General features: G+C 41.0%; 1 protein-coding gene across 5 annotated transcripts in view; it reads left to right on the forward strand.

Annotated features, from left to right (window-relative positions):
* The first annotated feature begins 886 nt into the window (after positions 1–886).
* The window catches only part of LOC142020292 (phosphatidylinositol-binding clathrin assembly protein-like), a 47696-nt gene continuing 33941 nt past the window's right edge, over positions 887–14641 (forward strand). For all 5 annotated transcript variants that reach the window (XR_012647345.1, XM_075008015.1, XM_075008016.1 and 2 more), the window contains exons 1-3: positions 887–1317; positions 12149–12291; positions 13741–13816. Coding sequence is in view for 4 of the 5 variants with exons in the window: in XM_075008015.1 (XP_074864116.1) it covers positions 1188–1317; positions 12149–12291; positions 13741–13816 (349 nt within the window). In the remaining variant the exon portion in view is untranslated. The remainder of the gene's footprint in view (positions 1318–12148; positions 12292–13740; positions 13817–14641) is intronic.

A 14641-nucleotide genomic window follows, 5' to 3' on the forward strand; every position in this document is an offset into this window, starting at 1 on the left:
GCCAGCAATGCCCCTCTGCCATGTACATTGGACCAACTGGACAGTCCCTGTTGCAAAGAATGAATGGACATAAAAACATCAGGAACTGGAATGCACATAAACCTGTAAGGGCACAATTTAACCTCCCAAGTACACTCCAGAAAAGACTGAAAAGGAGCCATGCTTCTACAGAAGGATTGTGCCACACAGTTATGGAGGGAGACACCTGAATGGGAATTCATTTGCAAACCTGACACTTTTAAATTAGGCCTTAACAGAGATCTCAACTACCTCACTCATTACAAAGGCGATTTCCTCACCTCTGACGGTCCCAGGAACCCCACACGTTCTACTGCACTCGATTTGCCGCTACTACCAGCCCTACTAGGGACAGGCACCCCCCTGTGTCCCTCCCCCACCATATAAACCCTGGATTCTAATTGCCTGCTCCAAATCTGAGGAAGTGGCTCTTACCCGGGAAGGCCCCTTACCTCACACACACATCTGCTCGTCTCTGCTCGCCTCTGAGCTGCCAAGGACGGCTTGTTATTTGTAAAGCTACAGACTAAGAGGGCTACTCCTCTGCGTCGGCGTGTTGCAGGGGACTGCCCCAAGGGGGCTGGATTTGGGGTACAGTGTTTTGGGGGGGCTCCCTGAGGGCTGGCTGGGGCTCCCTGAAATGGACAGGGGTTCACTGACGGGTTCGCCAGCAGCACCTAGACCCCCTGGAGCCCAGGTGATATTGAGGATAGGGGGGAGGGGCCAGCGCTAGCCCCGGCCCCAGCCTCACTCTGGGCCGGGTCCACCTTAAGGTAGGGGGAGGCAGAGCGGTTGCCAGGTCACGTGATCCTGCCGCTGCCGACGCGGAGCCGCCACCGCCATTTTGTCTAGGGGTGGAAATGTGAAAGGAAAAGCCAGAGCGGAGCCCCGGGCAGGAGAGCGAGCGGGGCGCGCGGCAGCGAGAGCCCCGCCCCTCCGTGGAGAGCAGCGCGGCCCAGTGCTTGGGCCCTGCTAGCAGCCCAGGGAAGAAGGGTTCCCTGCGGCCGTAGCGGCTTGCCGGTTCCCTCCGTCCGGCGCACGGCAGGGGCCGCGGGCGCTCCCAGGGCGGGCGTCACAGTCCCGTCTCTCGCCTGCTCGGGGCCGTGGGGCGCGGGAAGGGGCAGGCCGGCAGCATCGCAGGCTGGTGAGGGGCGGCCGGGGAGTGGAAGATGTCGGGCCAGTCGATCACCGACCGCATCGCGGCCGCCCAACACAGTGTCACCGGTTCGGCCATCTCCAAAGCCGTCTGCAAGGCCACGACGCACGAAGTCATGGGGCCCAAGAAGAAGCACCTGGACTGTGAGTATCCGCCGGCGGCAGGAGGCGCGGTGCCGGGGGCGGCGCAGCGCGCATCCCGTCGTCTCTGCCCGGCCCCGCCGGGAAATGCCTGGTCTTGGGAATCACGATTCCGGGCCCTCGGGGAACCCCTGGCTTGGCTTCCCGACGCTATCGTGGGCGGAGGTGGCTGCGCCTTAGAAGCGTTACCTGGGTCGGGGGCCGTGCCAGGAGGGCGAGGTTTTTACCTCCTGCAAGAAAGTGAAGCACGTCCACCTTATTGTGGGGATACGCTTAAACCTGCTTGATGCTGTGTCACTCCACTCCCCTGTACAGTAGGGGACTTGCGTGTAGGCTCTGGCTGTGTAGGAACGAGTACGACTTTTCAGAGCGAAAGCACATGACTATGGTAACAGAGCAGCACGGAGGTCCTTCAAAATGATGACCGACCTGACCTGTAACAGCCGCTCTCCCAGATACTAGAATTAACAAACGCCAGGATTTTTTGTTTTTAATCTTTCATTATCTGTTGCCTATAACTGATATTGAGGAGCAAACCTGAAACTCCCAAGCAACTTAATAGGAAGGCAGAAGATGAGGAGTGTGAGGTTTCCTAGTCAAAAGTTTCAGTGATTGACTTGGTTTAGTTCTTGAGGGCCACCCTTAAAATAAGACTGAGTCTGAGGTAACTCACAGAATGAGGAAATGGAAGTTGTCTGGTGTTCAGAGTTCAACTTGCCACAACATAACTTCCCCAGAGATTGTATTATTGATCAGATTCCTTTGGGTGTCATTTGGTACAGATCTCTTGTTTAGAGCTCATTTTGCTACAGGGTGTGTATAGAAAAATTACATGGTTTGACATGCTTTTTTCATTCATTTTTCTTCAATTAAAAACAACTTTAACAAATCATGATTCTGACTGCATATAAGAAAAGATGAGATCATGAGAGCATTTGATATAGATTTTAGTGAAAATGTCCTATTCATTGGCATCTTTCACAGGAGCCAAAATAAACCCTAGCTGGTTTTCAGTGGCAGGGCTTAAACTTCTATCTAGCATTTGTCATTTAGATCACAGGTTTTGGCAAAGTTCTGATTTTTAGTTTGTGCATGTGTTTGTTACAGTTTCTCCTCTGTGCAGATACACAAAGGTTATAAATTATTATACCTATAAACTATGGAAATGTCCTTTGCTGGTTAGATTAAGCTGGTGGTTTACAGCTTGAGGTCTGGAGATCCCTGGCTCAATTTCAGGTATATGGGCCAAGAGATCAGCCATCAAGTAAGCAATTAGGATATTAAAGTATATGATTATGTAGCTGAAACATCTATAAAGCATGTTTTGTAGAGGTGTGGTAGAGAGAGTCCCTGCACAAAACAAAAGCAAAAATAGGGCTTTGGTTAAAAGTGAAAGTTAATGTATTCTCTCTGTCCTCTGCCCCTCCAGTTGGGAACTACACTCAGCTTCCTTGCTCTTTCTTAAACTAATACTAAAGATAGCCAAATACATTCACATTCAAATAAAAAAAAATTGGTGTTAAGAAAATATCCTAGGCAAAGACCTACATGTGACATATTAGTTTGTGTATGTAAGCAGTTGCAAAGTGCCCTGGAGCTTTGAGTTTGTTTCTGTTGGGCTGCTGAATAGTACTGTCATATTTAATCTTTGTTTTTGGTTTGTTTGTTTTTTTTAAGTCAAGGGATCAGAGCTGTGTAAATGGAAATAATCTCATTTTTAGTGTAGGTCACAGTGTCCCAATATTAAGTCAGCTATTCTGTTTTTCATAGTGTTAAGATAATAGAGTAAAGTAACTTTGGTGGTGGTATTTCACCTCCATTCCTAGGAGAACATTTGAGATTTACCCAACTTCCCCATTTTATTCTCTAGCGCTTCTTCCCATTCTTCAATTTTATGTTGACCTCCTTGTGTAGGATTAGATTTTTTTTGTTTTCTTTTTAAAATCTATCAATCACCTTCTTAAATGCATACCTTTCTTCCCCTGGTGGCTCTGCCTTTAACCTGCATCTTCTCCAGAAGCTGGTATTTTCTGTCTCTGCTGACTTAACAGTCCATTCTTTTTTGCTTTCAGGATAAGTTACTTGCTTGGCAGTATCAAGTCCTCACAGTATTTATAGGCAGATGAAATAAGCTGATCTAAAACTAGCTCTTTTAAAAATAAATAAAATATGTTGAGGATCATAACTTATGTAAGCAAAGTTTTAGCTCAAGAACATTATTTAAATTTTATATTGGTAGTATTTACCTGGAATTCAAATGGCACTGAATTATTTGACTCTTACGCTAATTTAAAGAAACATGAGCACAGCTGTGGTTGGGTGTTTTTTTTTTTTTTAAATATACAAAAGACGACATACTTGGGGCAAATTAAGGAGGGGAAAAAGTTACAAAACATTTACCGCTTCTGATTAATCATAGTTAAAATTTACACTCTATAAAGGTTGTACAAGTGCAACATTCCTGCATGATATTTAAAATAGCAGTAGCACATTTACTTAAAATTGTATTGTGTTGCAAAATTAGGCTCTGATCCTGCAGTCCAGTGCTGGCAGTTTGATGTTCAGTGTAGGCTCTTGGACTCATTGGGACTCTGCAGGAGAAATGGTCTATCTGCCTAGATCTGATTGCAGTCTCACATTTACAGACAACTCTGTGGTAACAAATTAGAGTATGTAGGGAGGAAAAGTCCAATATTTTTGGTTTCATGTTTCAAAGGAGCTGTTAAACCCACTGTTTTATTCACTGTTTGTCTAAAATGTTCAATATCTTTACACATCAAGTGCTTGCTAATGTTACTGCTTTAGGTGGGTGACCCATATGTTCACCAGCCTGTAAAGTTTGCCCATAGTAATAACCTGAAACAAGGAGAAATGTATAACATCAGAGTATTCCTTTATAGCTCTTTTATAGTGATATGGGAACATTCATGGTGTCTCTTTAAATTTCGGATTTTTTTTTTGGTGCCAGTATTTATTTTATAATATATCTTGGTGTGTTCTTTGTATATCAGTACTTCTGGGTTTTGCTGATTTTTGTCATGTGAGTGGAAAATGACACTACATATTTAATGGATAAATGCTGATAAAATATAATCCAGTTCTGGTTCATATTGAGACTTGCCTATTTTTAAATGCTGCTTTGTCCTGCCCAGGGTACCATAATCCAGTATTTTTAATGCTTGCTTTATGAATCCTCTGCATTTACTCATAAAGCTGTGTATTGTCACTGCTCTGTGAAGTAGTATATGCACACAGCTAGTTCTTAATTTACTTTTTCTGCATAGGGTGAGAGAGTGTTCCAAGATAGTTAACACAAAAGCAAATGAATATTCTCCAACTCCCAACCTTGCATAATCTTTCAAGAAAGATGGAGGGAAAAGTATTCAAATAGCTTAATAAAAAGTTTTGTCTGTGTATTCTAGTTTCCAATCCATGGAATAAGTTCAATGGATGTCTTTTAATTGACATTTTCTTAATTTGCTTAACTCTGCAACTGTTGTTGGCTTTTTTTTAAATGGTTAATGTCTGAAATAATAAAAATGAAGGTACTTGCATTAGACCTGCTGTGGGTTAATGTATTGTTATGGCATCAAGTCTGCTAAATTGGGTATGTATTTCCATGGGCTTTGTCTGACTCTGGAGAGGTAAATATTAGAAACTCAGAATGAGACCTCTCAACTTTGTCCCAACAAATCAATGCTAAGTGTCTTTTGACAATTCCGTGTTTACTGTAGAACAGATGGTGGCCTCCATTACACAGTTTAGTGTTTCCAAATTTTGTTTGCCATGGAACCCTTTTAAACTCATAATTTTGCACAAGTCCTGAAAGTCTTATATGTGGAGCTGAAAGAGTAGATCACAAATAAGGATAACAGTAAATAAATGCTAAGCCCTCTTCCCCCTGCCCCCGATCCCCAGCATTAACTTGCCTCAGCCCCAAACCAGCTCCCAGGACTAACTTATCCACCCAAAGGGGCCCCCAGCCTAACCCTGCCTGAACCAACTCCGCCTGAGTTAGCTCCTCCCATTACCTCACCCAACATAGGGGACAAGCCTACCTCCTCTGATGCTAATCCTGAGGGCCCAATTTCATTGGCTGCCCTGTGGCAGTGCGACAGGCCAGTTGCAGCCAATGAAAGGCAAGGATGATGCAGGACCTGTCTGGCTCCCCTAGCCCTGCACCCATTGCAGATGTACTGGCTACTTTGCAAGTGATGGTCTCTCTGTAGCTCCCTGCCCTGCTGCTGCTGAAATAATGGAACTGAATTCAGTTGGTTTAATGGCTGGATCTATCCTGCCAGCTGTTAAACCAATTAAATTCTGTTCTATTATTTCAGCAGCAGCAGAGCAGGGAGCCTCAGAGGAGTCAGCAGTGGCAGTGTCTGGAGCTGCAAATGATTCCTTTAAAAAGCCACAGGTTGCCAACCCCGACCATATCCAATTTATATTTGTCACACTTAAATTTTTAAATGCAAGAAATCATGCAACTGTATTATATTCGTATTTAGTCATCTGTGTGATCCACGCTCCCTGAGAGTGGGTATGGGAATTTACAGTGGTATATAGCAGGTGATCACACCACTGACTCTGCACGCCGTGCTGAGTAGTGACATTATCATCCCCACTCTCTGGCAAAGCTGGCGTCACACAGTGACGCTTATTGTGGCAAACTCAAGCGAATTTTTTAAATAAAATTCATAAATGCTTAAAAATATTTTAAATCATAAAATGTTATTGTTATGGAATTTTCTCATGGAACCCTTACTCACTTTTTCCACAGAATACCATTTTTGGAAAACACTGATATAGTTCATTTGCTTAAACTTGTGAGGAGGCGGAAGATGCTATGGTTGAATTTTTTATAACTGATTTAGTAGACCACGATATCTAATTTGATTACGTTTGCATTTAATAATGTGATGTTTGTGATCAAACTGATTTGTGAAACGGCATGAAAATAGTGGACTTCATAGTTCAGTTAATTCCTGATTTTAAATCTCAACTCGAAATAATGAGGTGAGATGGTGTAGTATGTAACGTGAAACTGAGAGAACAAGTTTCCTTCTCCTTCCTATGTTTCAGGTTTTAAGAGTAGAGTCTATTCTATATCAAAAAAATATTGAACAGATTGAATTTCCTGACAGAGTAGTACTAGTAGGCAATAACATAGGCAGTGAAATATACTGATTTTTAGAATGTGGTAAAAATGTTGCAAAAGGTCAGCTGAGAATTTGAAAGGGATTTGAAGAATCAGTAGTGGGGGCGGGGGGGGAATCATCTTTCAGATCACTTTATTAAAGAGTCCGGACTGACCATTTCTATAAAGTAAAACAAAGGTTGAGCAAATGCAGTTTGTATCCTGGACATTTTAATAAAGAGAAGGTCAGTGAAAACTGATGGGCACTTGTTTAACTTCTGCTTTGCATCTCCTGTTGATTTGGCTTTCCAATCAATTATGCTTTCAGGTTGGTCAACAAACAGTTGAAGCGACAAGTGATAAGGATTGCCTATGCAGCAATTGGAATCTGCTTTTTGAAATTATTTTCTTAATTGACAAAATTGATTTGTCTAAAAGATTTTAATTGAAGAAACTGTATTAATCTCTTTCTTAAAACTGGCCTCCTTAATAAATATGTGGCCTTCTTGAAAGCAATCATTTTATTGGATAGTTTTCTACAACAGAGTTGTGAATTTGCAAGTTCATTGTGGTATCTGAGACATGATTTATTCAGAGTATTGCACTTTCACCACAAACAAGTTTGAGAGCACTAATGCTTTTTGTTATATAAACCTTACATACCAACAGACAGAAAACAAATAGGAGATATTTGCTTGTAACTGATTGTAAACCTTTAAGTATGGAAAAGTTTTTATAAATAAACAAACTTATTTGGTCAGACTGTTTGATCCTATTAGCTCTTTTCCTTAATTTAGTTTTTCTTAGCTTTGTGATTTATATATAAAGCAAATGCAATATATCTGTTCAATAACTAGACTTAGTGCTTAATTAAAATAACTTACCTGTCACTCTGTCAACATGTATTACAAAATGGCATAGAGCACTTATGTCTAACTCCTTCATTTTAAGATGTTCCAACTTAAGAGGAACTAAATCAACCTGATAACATTTTTGCTTATAAAAGGTAGATCAGATGCATTTAAAAACAATTACATGATCTCATACTATTTTTTCCATAGGACACTTGCCTCATTTAGTGGGATGGCTGGCTGGCTGTTGCTCATTGAATTAACATCTATTCAATATTTTGCTTTATCTTTACTGTTAAATGTGTAGGCTCAGGCTTTACTTACAGCACACTTCAAATCCTGCTCTAAAGACAGAATTACTAATTTGCTCTTTTTTGATGCTGATTATCACTGTAGTATGTGAATGATTCACAAATATTAATGTATTTATTTTCACAATACTCTTGATGAGAAACATTCTCCATTTTATGGATTGGGAACTGGAGGCATCCAAGATTCACATTTGAATTGTAAACACTTTAGGCAGGAACCATCTTGTCCTATATTTATATAGAACCTTATGCAATGGGGTCCTGGGCCTGTGGTTCCCAGGTGCTGTGGAAATAAAAATATGTCCACTGTTTTAGGTGCCAAATTTGAAATGCTTAGGCTTTGATTTTTTTTTCATGTTTAGCATTATATAGCTATTCATATGTTCAAAGCACAGCTTGCATTGACATCTGTTACTGCTGTAAATGCTCAGCACTTCTGCAGCTGTTATTCCAGATGATCAGGTTGGACACCCAGAAAATGAAGAACACAATTACAGCCACTTTCAAAAGGGAGCTCTGTGACAAAAGCAGGGATAGAATCCCATTCTCCAGGGCACTATTCAGCTACCTCAACTATGAGCTCATCCTCTCTTTTTGCAATATCCAGCCCTATTCACTATGCATCTTCCAGTTTCTGCAAGAAATGAAGTAGAGATCCCACAAACAATCTTTTTTACTGTACAACCCTGATCACTGGTGAAGGGCGCATCTCATGCAATGAATGAGCTGGATTAGGTGGGAAAAATAGCATGTGATAACTTAAAGACTTGCATCATAATTGACGTGCGCAAGGGAAGAATTAAGACTATGCAGCCAACATTAATTTTGATACTTCTTAACTCTAGTTCTTTACTTTACAACTTTAATAAATCTTTTTAAATTGTATTTTCTATGTATAATTATAATCAGGTTAGATGACACCCATGTTAGAAATGTGAAAAATGGTTACATAGTTGTTTATAAACAATCAAAATTATATCTATTCCATGGTTAAATGGTTAGTCAGAGCCCTAGGAGTAGGGAGGAAAAGGTGCTGGAGGTGTGCCCCCATGCCTAGGGACCTGACTGCCAGCTGTGGGCTCTGCCGCCTCCAACATTCTGGCATGCACAGTGTCCAATGTGCCAGCCCCAGGCTCTGCCACCAGCAGGCATTCTGGCACTCCTGGGGTCCTAATTCCTAGCCCTGTGCCTCAGACTCCTGCCACCAGCCAGCTGCAAGGCAGCAGCTCAGAGGGACCCCAGCCATAGGACCAGCAGTGGGTCACAGTGCAGGTGGACCCTGGCTGCAGGGCTGGCAGGCCAAATCCAAGGCACAGTTTAATTGTTAGCAGAAACAGGTAAGCATCAGTTTACTGATTTAACCGTGTAAACTCATAAATCTCTAACCCAAATGTTACTAGATCTCCTGATTCACTTGCATTTGTAGAGCAGATGTCTTAAGTGGGGAGCTGAGGATGTGTTGTTTCTGATATTTAAAATGTAAAAAGCAGCAGTTTGTATTTATTGTGCATTTTTTAGCTTTACTCCCTTAATTTGATGATAACACAGATGAAATACTCAGTTGTTTTGACTTTAGATAGTTGTCTATTATCCTGAGGATCTCTCTCTCTCTCTCTGCTGTTCATGCTTTTTGCTGTCATCCCTGAAATGTCACAAGTTTAACAACTTTCACTTTACTATTCCAAGACCCTACAAAGAGAATTAAGGAAATGTCTTCCTATAGCAGTATTTTTAAGCCTGAGAGTTTCACAAAATTTATGTTGGCCTTTGTTGTAGAGGTAACTATAACTCTCTCAGCCAAATCCTGTCTACACATACAATTCAGATCTTAATAACTTGGCTTCTTTCCACATGCCACTCTGATCTGAAAATAGTGGTTAGTTACACACAATAGCTAGTTTGTCCTCACATATTTGCTGATTGTGCTTGGGCTAGTAACTTGCCTGCTTTGCTGACAGGATGCTCAATCAGTCTAGTGCTGCTAGCGCTCTTGTATCTTCTCAGAATTCTACTACGTGCCCAAAAGGACAAATGCTCTCAAAATATACTGGAAAAAATTAGTAGCTCAGCATATTGTGGTGCTAAGAACAATGGAATATGAGAAGTCCCGGTGCCTGAGTAGCACTGGTGTGGACCTAGTAATTCAAGGATAGCTTTGCAGAGTAGTCTTACACTCACATTCAGGTCCCTGTCAGCTGAATTAATTCCACAGTGTAAACATATCCCATAACCCTTACCTTGAGGGTGGTAGTGATCTTTGTGCTTGTTTGCATGCTGCCATGTGTTAAAAATACCCAGAACACAGTGATACAGTAGCATTTGAAACAGTATTAGTTGAGTACACACAGTAGGGTCCTTCCATACCCTGTCAGTATGCTCTTTTGCAGGGTAGTTTGTGCTCTACAGTTTGCACTCTTCTGGTATGCTTTGCCTACACTATGTGCACAGGTTCTTAACTCCAGTTGACAGGGATATAGGCTACAACTCATCGACTTCTAACCCAAGCATTTTGTGTAACAAGTATTGTTTTACAGTCTGGCCACTTCTGTGTGAGATGTGTTAAACTGTATTGATAGCCTTAGTTTCATATGATGTGCGTTGAGCACTGCAATAACTTCCTTGTATTTTTCTCTAAAATGAAATCCCTTTCTTACAGCTTTGAGAGAAGACAGTGATCTATATTTTAAAAAGGAAGACTGGAAAATTACTTTCTGGGTAACTTTAAAGTCATTTATCTTGTTCTGCAGTCCCAGGCAGACATGACTAGGGGAAGAAGGGCATGTCCTGCCATGCTGCCTCTTGTAGAAGCATCTCTCTGCTTCCACTGAGTGCAGGGGGTGTCCTGTCCCACCCCCCAACTTCTCTGGAGTGGTGTGGCCTGAGAGAAGTAAGCTTCCTAGCTTGTGCTCTGCTTTTGGGCTGCACCTACCCAAGGGACGGACAAGCCAGCCCCAGCACTTATTGGAAGTGGTGCTGAGTGTGGATGGGTGAATGATGCTGTGGGTACACATGGCCCCCGTGTGCACTCCACATGTGTTACCTATGGCCCCAGTTGTTTAGGCTCCCTTCCTGCTGCCAGAGGGTTTCCAGCCCTGTGGCAGCATCCGACCGCCACTCCTGCGGGACAAGCGGGTGTTCAGTCTCCTAGCCCTGTGCTGTTGCAACGCAACAAAAAGGTCCAGCTCAGGTCTTCAGCAGCCTCTCAGCCCCCATTGCCATGTGGGGGTGGGCAGGCAGGTTCCAACTCCTGGCCATAGCTGCTGGGGAGTTCCAGTTCCCAACCTGCTGCAGCCTCCTGTCCTATACCCCCAAGGCAGGGAGGGGCTCTGACTCCAGCCTGACCAGGGTTCATGCACCTGTAGGCTACTCTCTCATCTGGCAATATTCGTGGTCATTCTGGCCGATGGATGTTGCTAGATGAGAATGTACTGGATTTGAGGAGCAACCTGCATTTCAGATCTTGTAAAATGGATGTTCTGAATGTTTTATAGGTCATTAAAGATCCTGTGGCCCTGCTAATGTGGTTCTAAGGTGTTAATCTTGGTATCCAGGCCAAAGTCTCGTGTGGTTAATGGTCATTCAGTCTGTATTCCCCTTCAGTTTTGATGGGATATATTTTTTCCAGCCTAAAACTATTTAGTCTTGCTGTTATAACTTCTGAAATTCCATTCCAGAAATAGTATTTCTCTTAGTGAAAGTGGTTCATGTGATTGTGGTTTGTAAAAACATTTAGAGAAAAGGTGCTACATAATTGTAAATTTTATATTGGAGAACTAACATTTCTTACCCATGTGTTTCATTCCTTCCCGAACCTACAACTTTTGTAGTACGAATTGTCTCTACCTGTTGGTCTGTCTCACTGCATGTGCATATTCACCAACTATTAGAAGGAGGTGGATAACAATACATTGAGAATTAACAATAGTCAACTATCACTGGCTTGCATGTGTTTAAGTGTGGTTTGGTACAATTTTCCTTGCTCACATGAGAAGGCTTTTTCCCTTTCAGTAGCAAGTTTGACTATTTAATGTTTCTCTGAAAATCATCTTTTTATAGACAGGTCTCTCTTGGAAGAAATCCAGTTTTTTAAAATAATTAAAACCGCAGCATCACTTCATGAAAGTATTTACCAGTTGCCTATTGGAAGTTAACTATGCTAGTGGAATAGGAGTTCAGCTAAAGGACAGTAGAAACTAAGACTATTAATAACCTTGTGTTTAGTGATCTTAAACCTAGTTTAGTCAAGTTTTTTGTTGCATATAGAATAAACTCAGGAGAATAAGCTTTTGGTTGCATATGGAGGAATTATTTTCTATATACTGCCATTCAGGAAATAAAGGAAGAGATGGCAGGGTGCTGTATGGTTGGCGATTCCAAAAATGAAATATAATTAATGCATCCAGTTAGAGCTTTCAAATGATAGTTCTATAGAAAATAATTAAGATTCATGTTACTTGCTCATCCTGTTACACTTATTTCCATCCCAGCTTTGAAAGTCTGTCTAAACTAGTGCTTTGCATTTTTTTTTAATTTAGATCTAATCCAGTGCACAAATGAGATGAATGTGAATATTCCACAGTTGGCAGACACGCTTTTTGAGAGGACTGCAAACAGCAGTTGGGTTGTAGTGTTCAAAGCTCTAATTACAACACACCACCTCATGATGTATGGTAATGAGGTAAGCCTGATTGCGTTGTGATAGCTACATTATGGCACATCTCTGGAAAAAATCAGAATGCCATAAAGAAATGGTTTTGATCTATAAACTTTAAAAAGACTAATTTGAAGAAAGGTTTGTTGTTATTATTTATGGGCTGTAAATTAACTTTCTGATAGAAAATTAGTGAAGTGCTGCTCATTACTAATTAGAGTCAACCAGTTTGAGACTACACTGAAGTAGATGTCTAAATCCATGTCATGCCCTTCCTGTAACTTTATTTCATGAACTACTACTTCCATTTGTTTACCACCCATGTATAGGTCTGTTTAAAATGAAATATAAACAAAACTCAAGTTATGAGGCGGGGAGGCCACTGGCACAGATTTTTCTTTGCCAGACAGACCCCAATATGACATTAGAAATTTCATCTTTAATTTGTATACAGTATCTCAAACTTCTTATGATGTCTAAAAGGTCAGCCTTTTATGTTATATATATATATACACATTGTCATCTAAAATATCCAAATATGTATCCCCATGCTTCATTTGGCAGATATGAGTAAAGAACTGTGGCTGAGGTGAAGTATTTCTCTAACCAAGTTTTACCTTTTACTTTAATTTAAACTGCATTGTTTAGGATGTAAGTCTGATCTGCAAGGCAAGTGGCCAGGTTATTGAAATAAACAGTATATGACTGTCCACATCAAGAGTGGAAAATAACTTTTGATAGGGTGCCAGTCCAAGATTTTGGTAAGTGGTCAAGGGCCACATTTTTTCTATTGAGGGAGTGGAAAATATCAGGGATAAAGGGCTGCTGACAAAGGGGGTTTTCGCCAACAGAACTGTCTACACAGTGTATTTTCTGGTGACAGCAGCCTCTGCCGGCAGGGCAGTTGTATGGGGTGTGCAAATTAGCTGTATGACTATGCAAATGAGTATCCATTTGCAATTTCGAGAGCCCTCCTCTGCATCACGGCTCTGTGTAGATGTAGCCTCACTCTTCTATTAAAGCTGTGTAGAAAAACACTCGTAAATAGTTTACATTTGTCTCTTTAACCCCTTACATAAATGTTGTACAGTCATATAGAAGGAACTTCTAGTGTACCTGTTTTCTCCGATTTCTCTAGTCTGAGTAACAGAGTTGACAAAACTTTTCCTTAAAAAGGCTTGTAAGCTATTCCCTCTAATGCCAGTATGGCTTCATGTATGAATAGTGGAATGCTTCTCTTCAAACTGAACCAAATTTCCTCTGCCAAATACTCAATTCTGAAACTTTAATTTACATAAGTTTAAGTTTAGCTGCAACAAAAACAGTTCACTAAATTTGTGTAATGTAGAAAGAGCTTATAAATATTGCTTCTGAAATCCCAAAGTTCTGTGTGCTTCTTGTAATCTAATTACATTTATTACATTGGATGTTGAAACTAATAGTCAAGCAGTTGACATTTCTTTTCCTTTTCACCAGCGCTTTATCCAGTATCTTGCATCCCGAAATACATTGTTCAATCTAAATAACTACCTGGACAAAAGTGCCATGCAGGGTAAGAATCTTTCTCTCTCTCTCTCTCTCCTCTCTCTGTGTGAGAGAACTAAATTGCAAAGAGTAAAGTATTATGTTTTGAGGAGAACTTTAGCAGAACCCCACTTTCATTAAAAAGGTACGTGTATGTGTGTGCAATATATAACTGTTTTTTTAAGTCTTAAATATGTATGTTTTTCTAGCTCTGCGTTAGTAGTGATATTTTTCATGAAAGGGAGGTGAATTTATATTCTGCAATGCAAAGGGATCACAATCAAAGGAAGCAGGGAAAGTTCTGGGATCTCTTAAGGTTACACAGGTGAGAGCTAGAAATGTGCTTATAGCTGGTTAATGTGTCTCTCTCTTTTTGAAAAAGCATTTTATAGCTTAACACACGAGCACTGGATTTATCTATTTCTCTTGGCTACATTCCATAATTTTTTGGTGGGGAGGAAGGAAGGCTTGATCTCTGAAGTCTGTTATAAGTAGTGTTTCGTGGATGTGTTATGTTTTGACAGTATACTTTTTACAGTAGCTGAAATTCACTAGTTCACATCTTCAGTATTTGACTGTTTTTGTTTCCAGTGAGGCATATGCCATAATAAGAGTTCTCACATTTAACAGTGGCCTCTCCTGTTGTTAGGTGAGGCATTAACACAGTTCAAATAACATCTATGGAATTTTTATCACTTGAGGAGGGTGACTGCATTTTATCTTAAGGCTAATGAAGATAATCAAGAGGGGAAATATGAAGGGAGGCTTAAGGTGCTCTGCAGTGTGAACATGGAGATCTTTTCTCATGCAAGTTGTGTGGAATGACAGATGCATTACAGAATAGTACTTGGTT

This window comes from Carettochelys insculpta, chromosome 13, assembly GCF_033958435.1.
Source record: "Carettochelys insculpta isolate YL-2023 chromosome 13, ASM3395843v1, whole genome shotgun sequence".
NCBI lineage: Eukaryota > Metazoa > Chordata > Testudines > Carettochelyidae > Carettochelys > Carettochelys insculpta.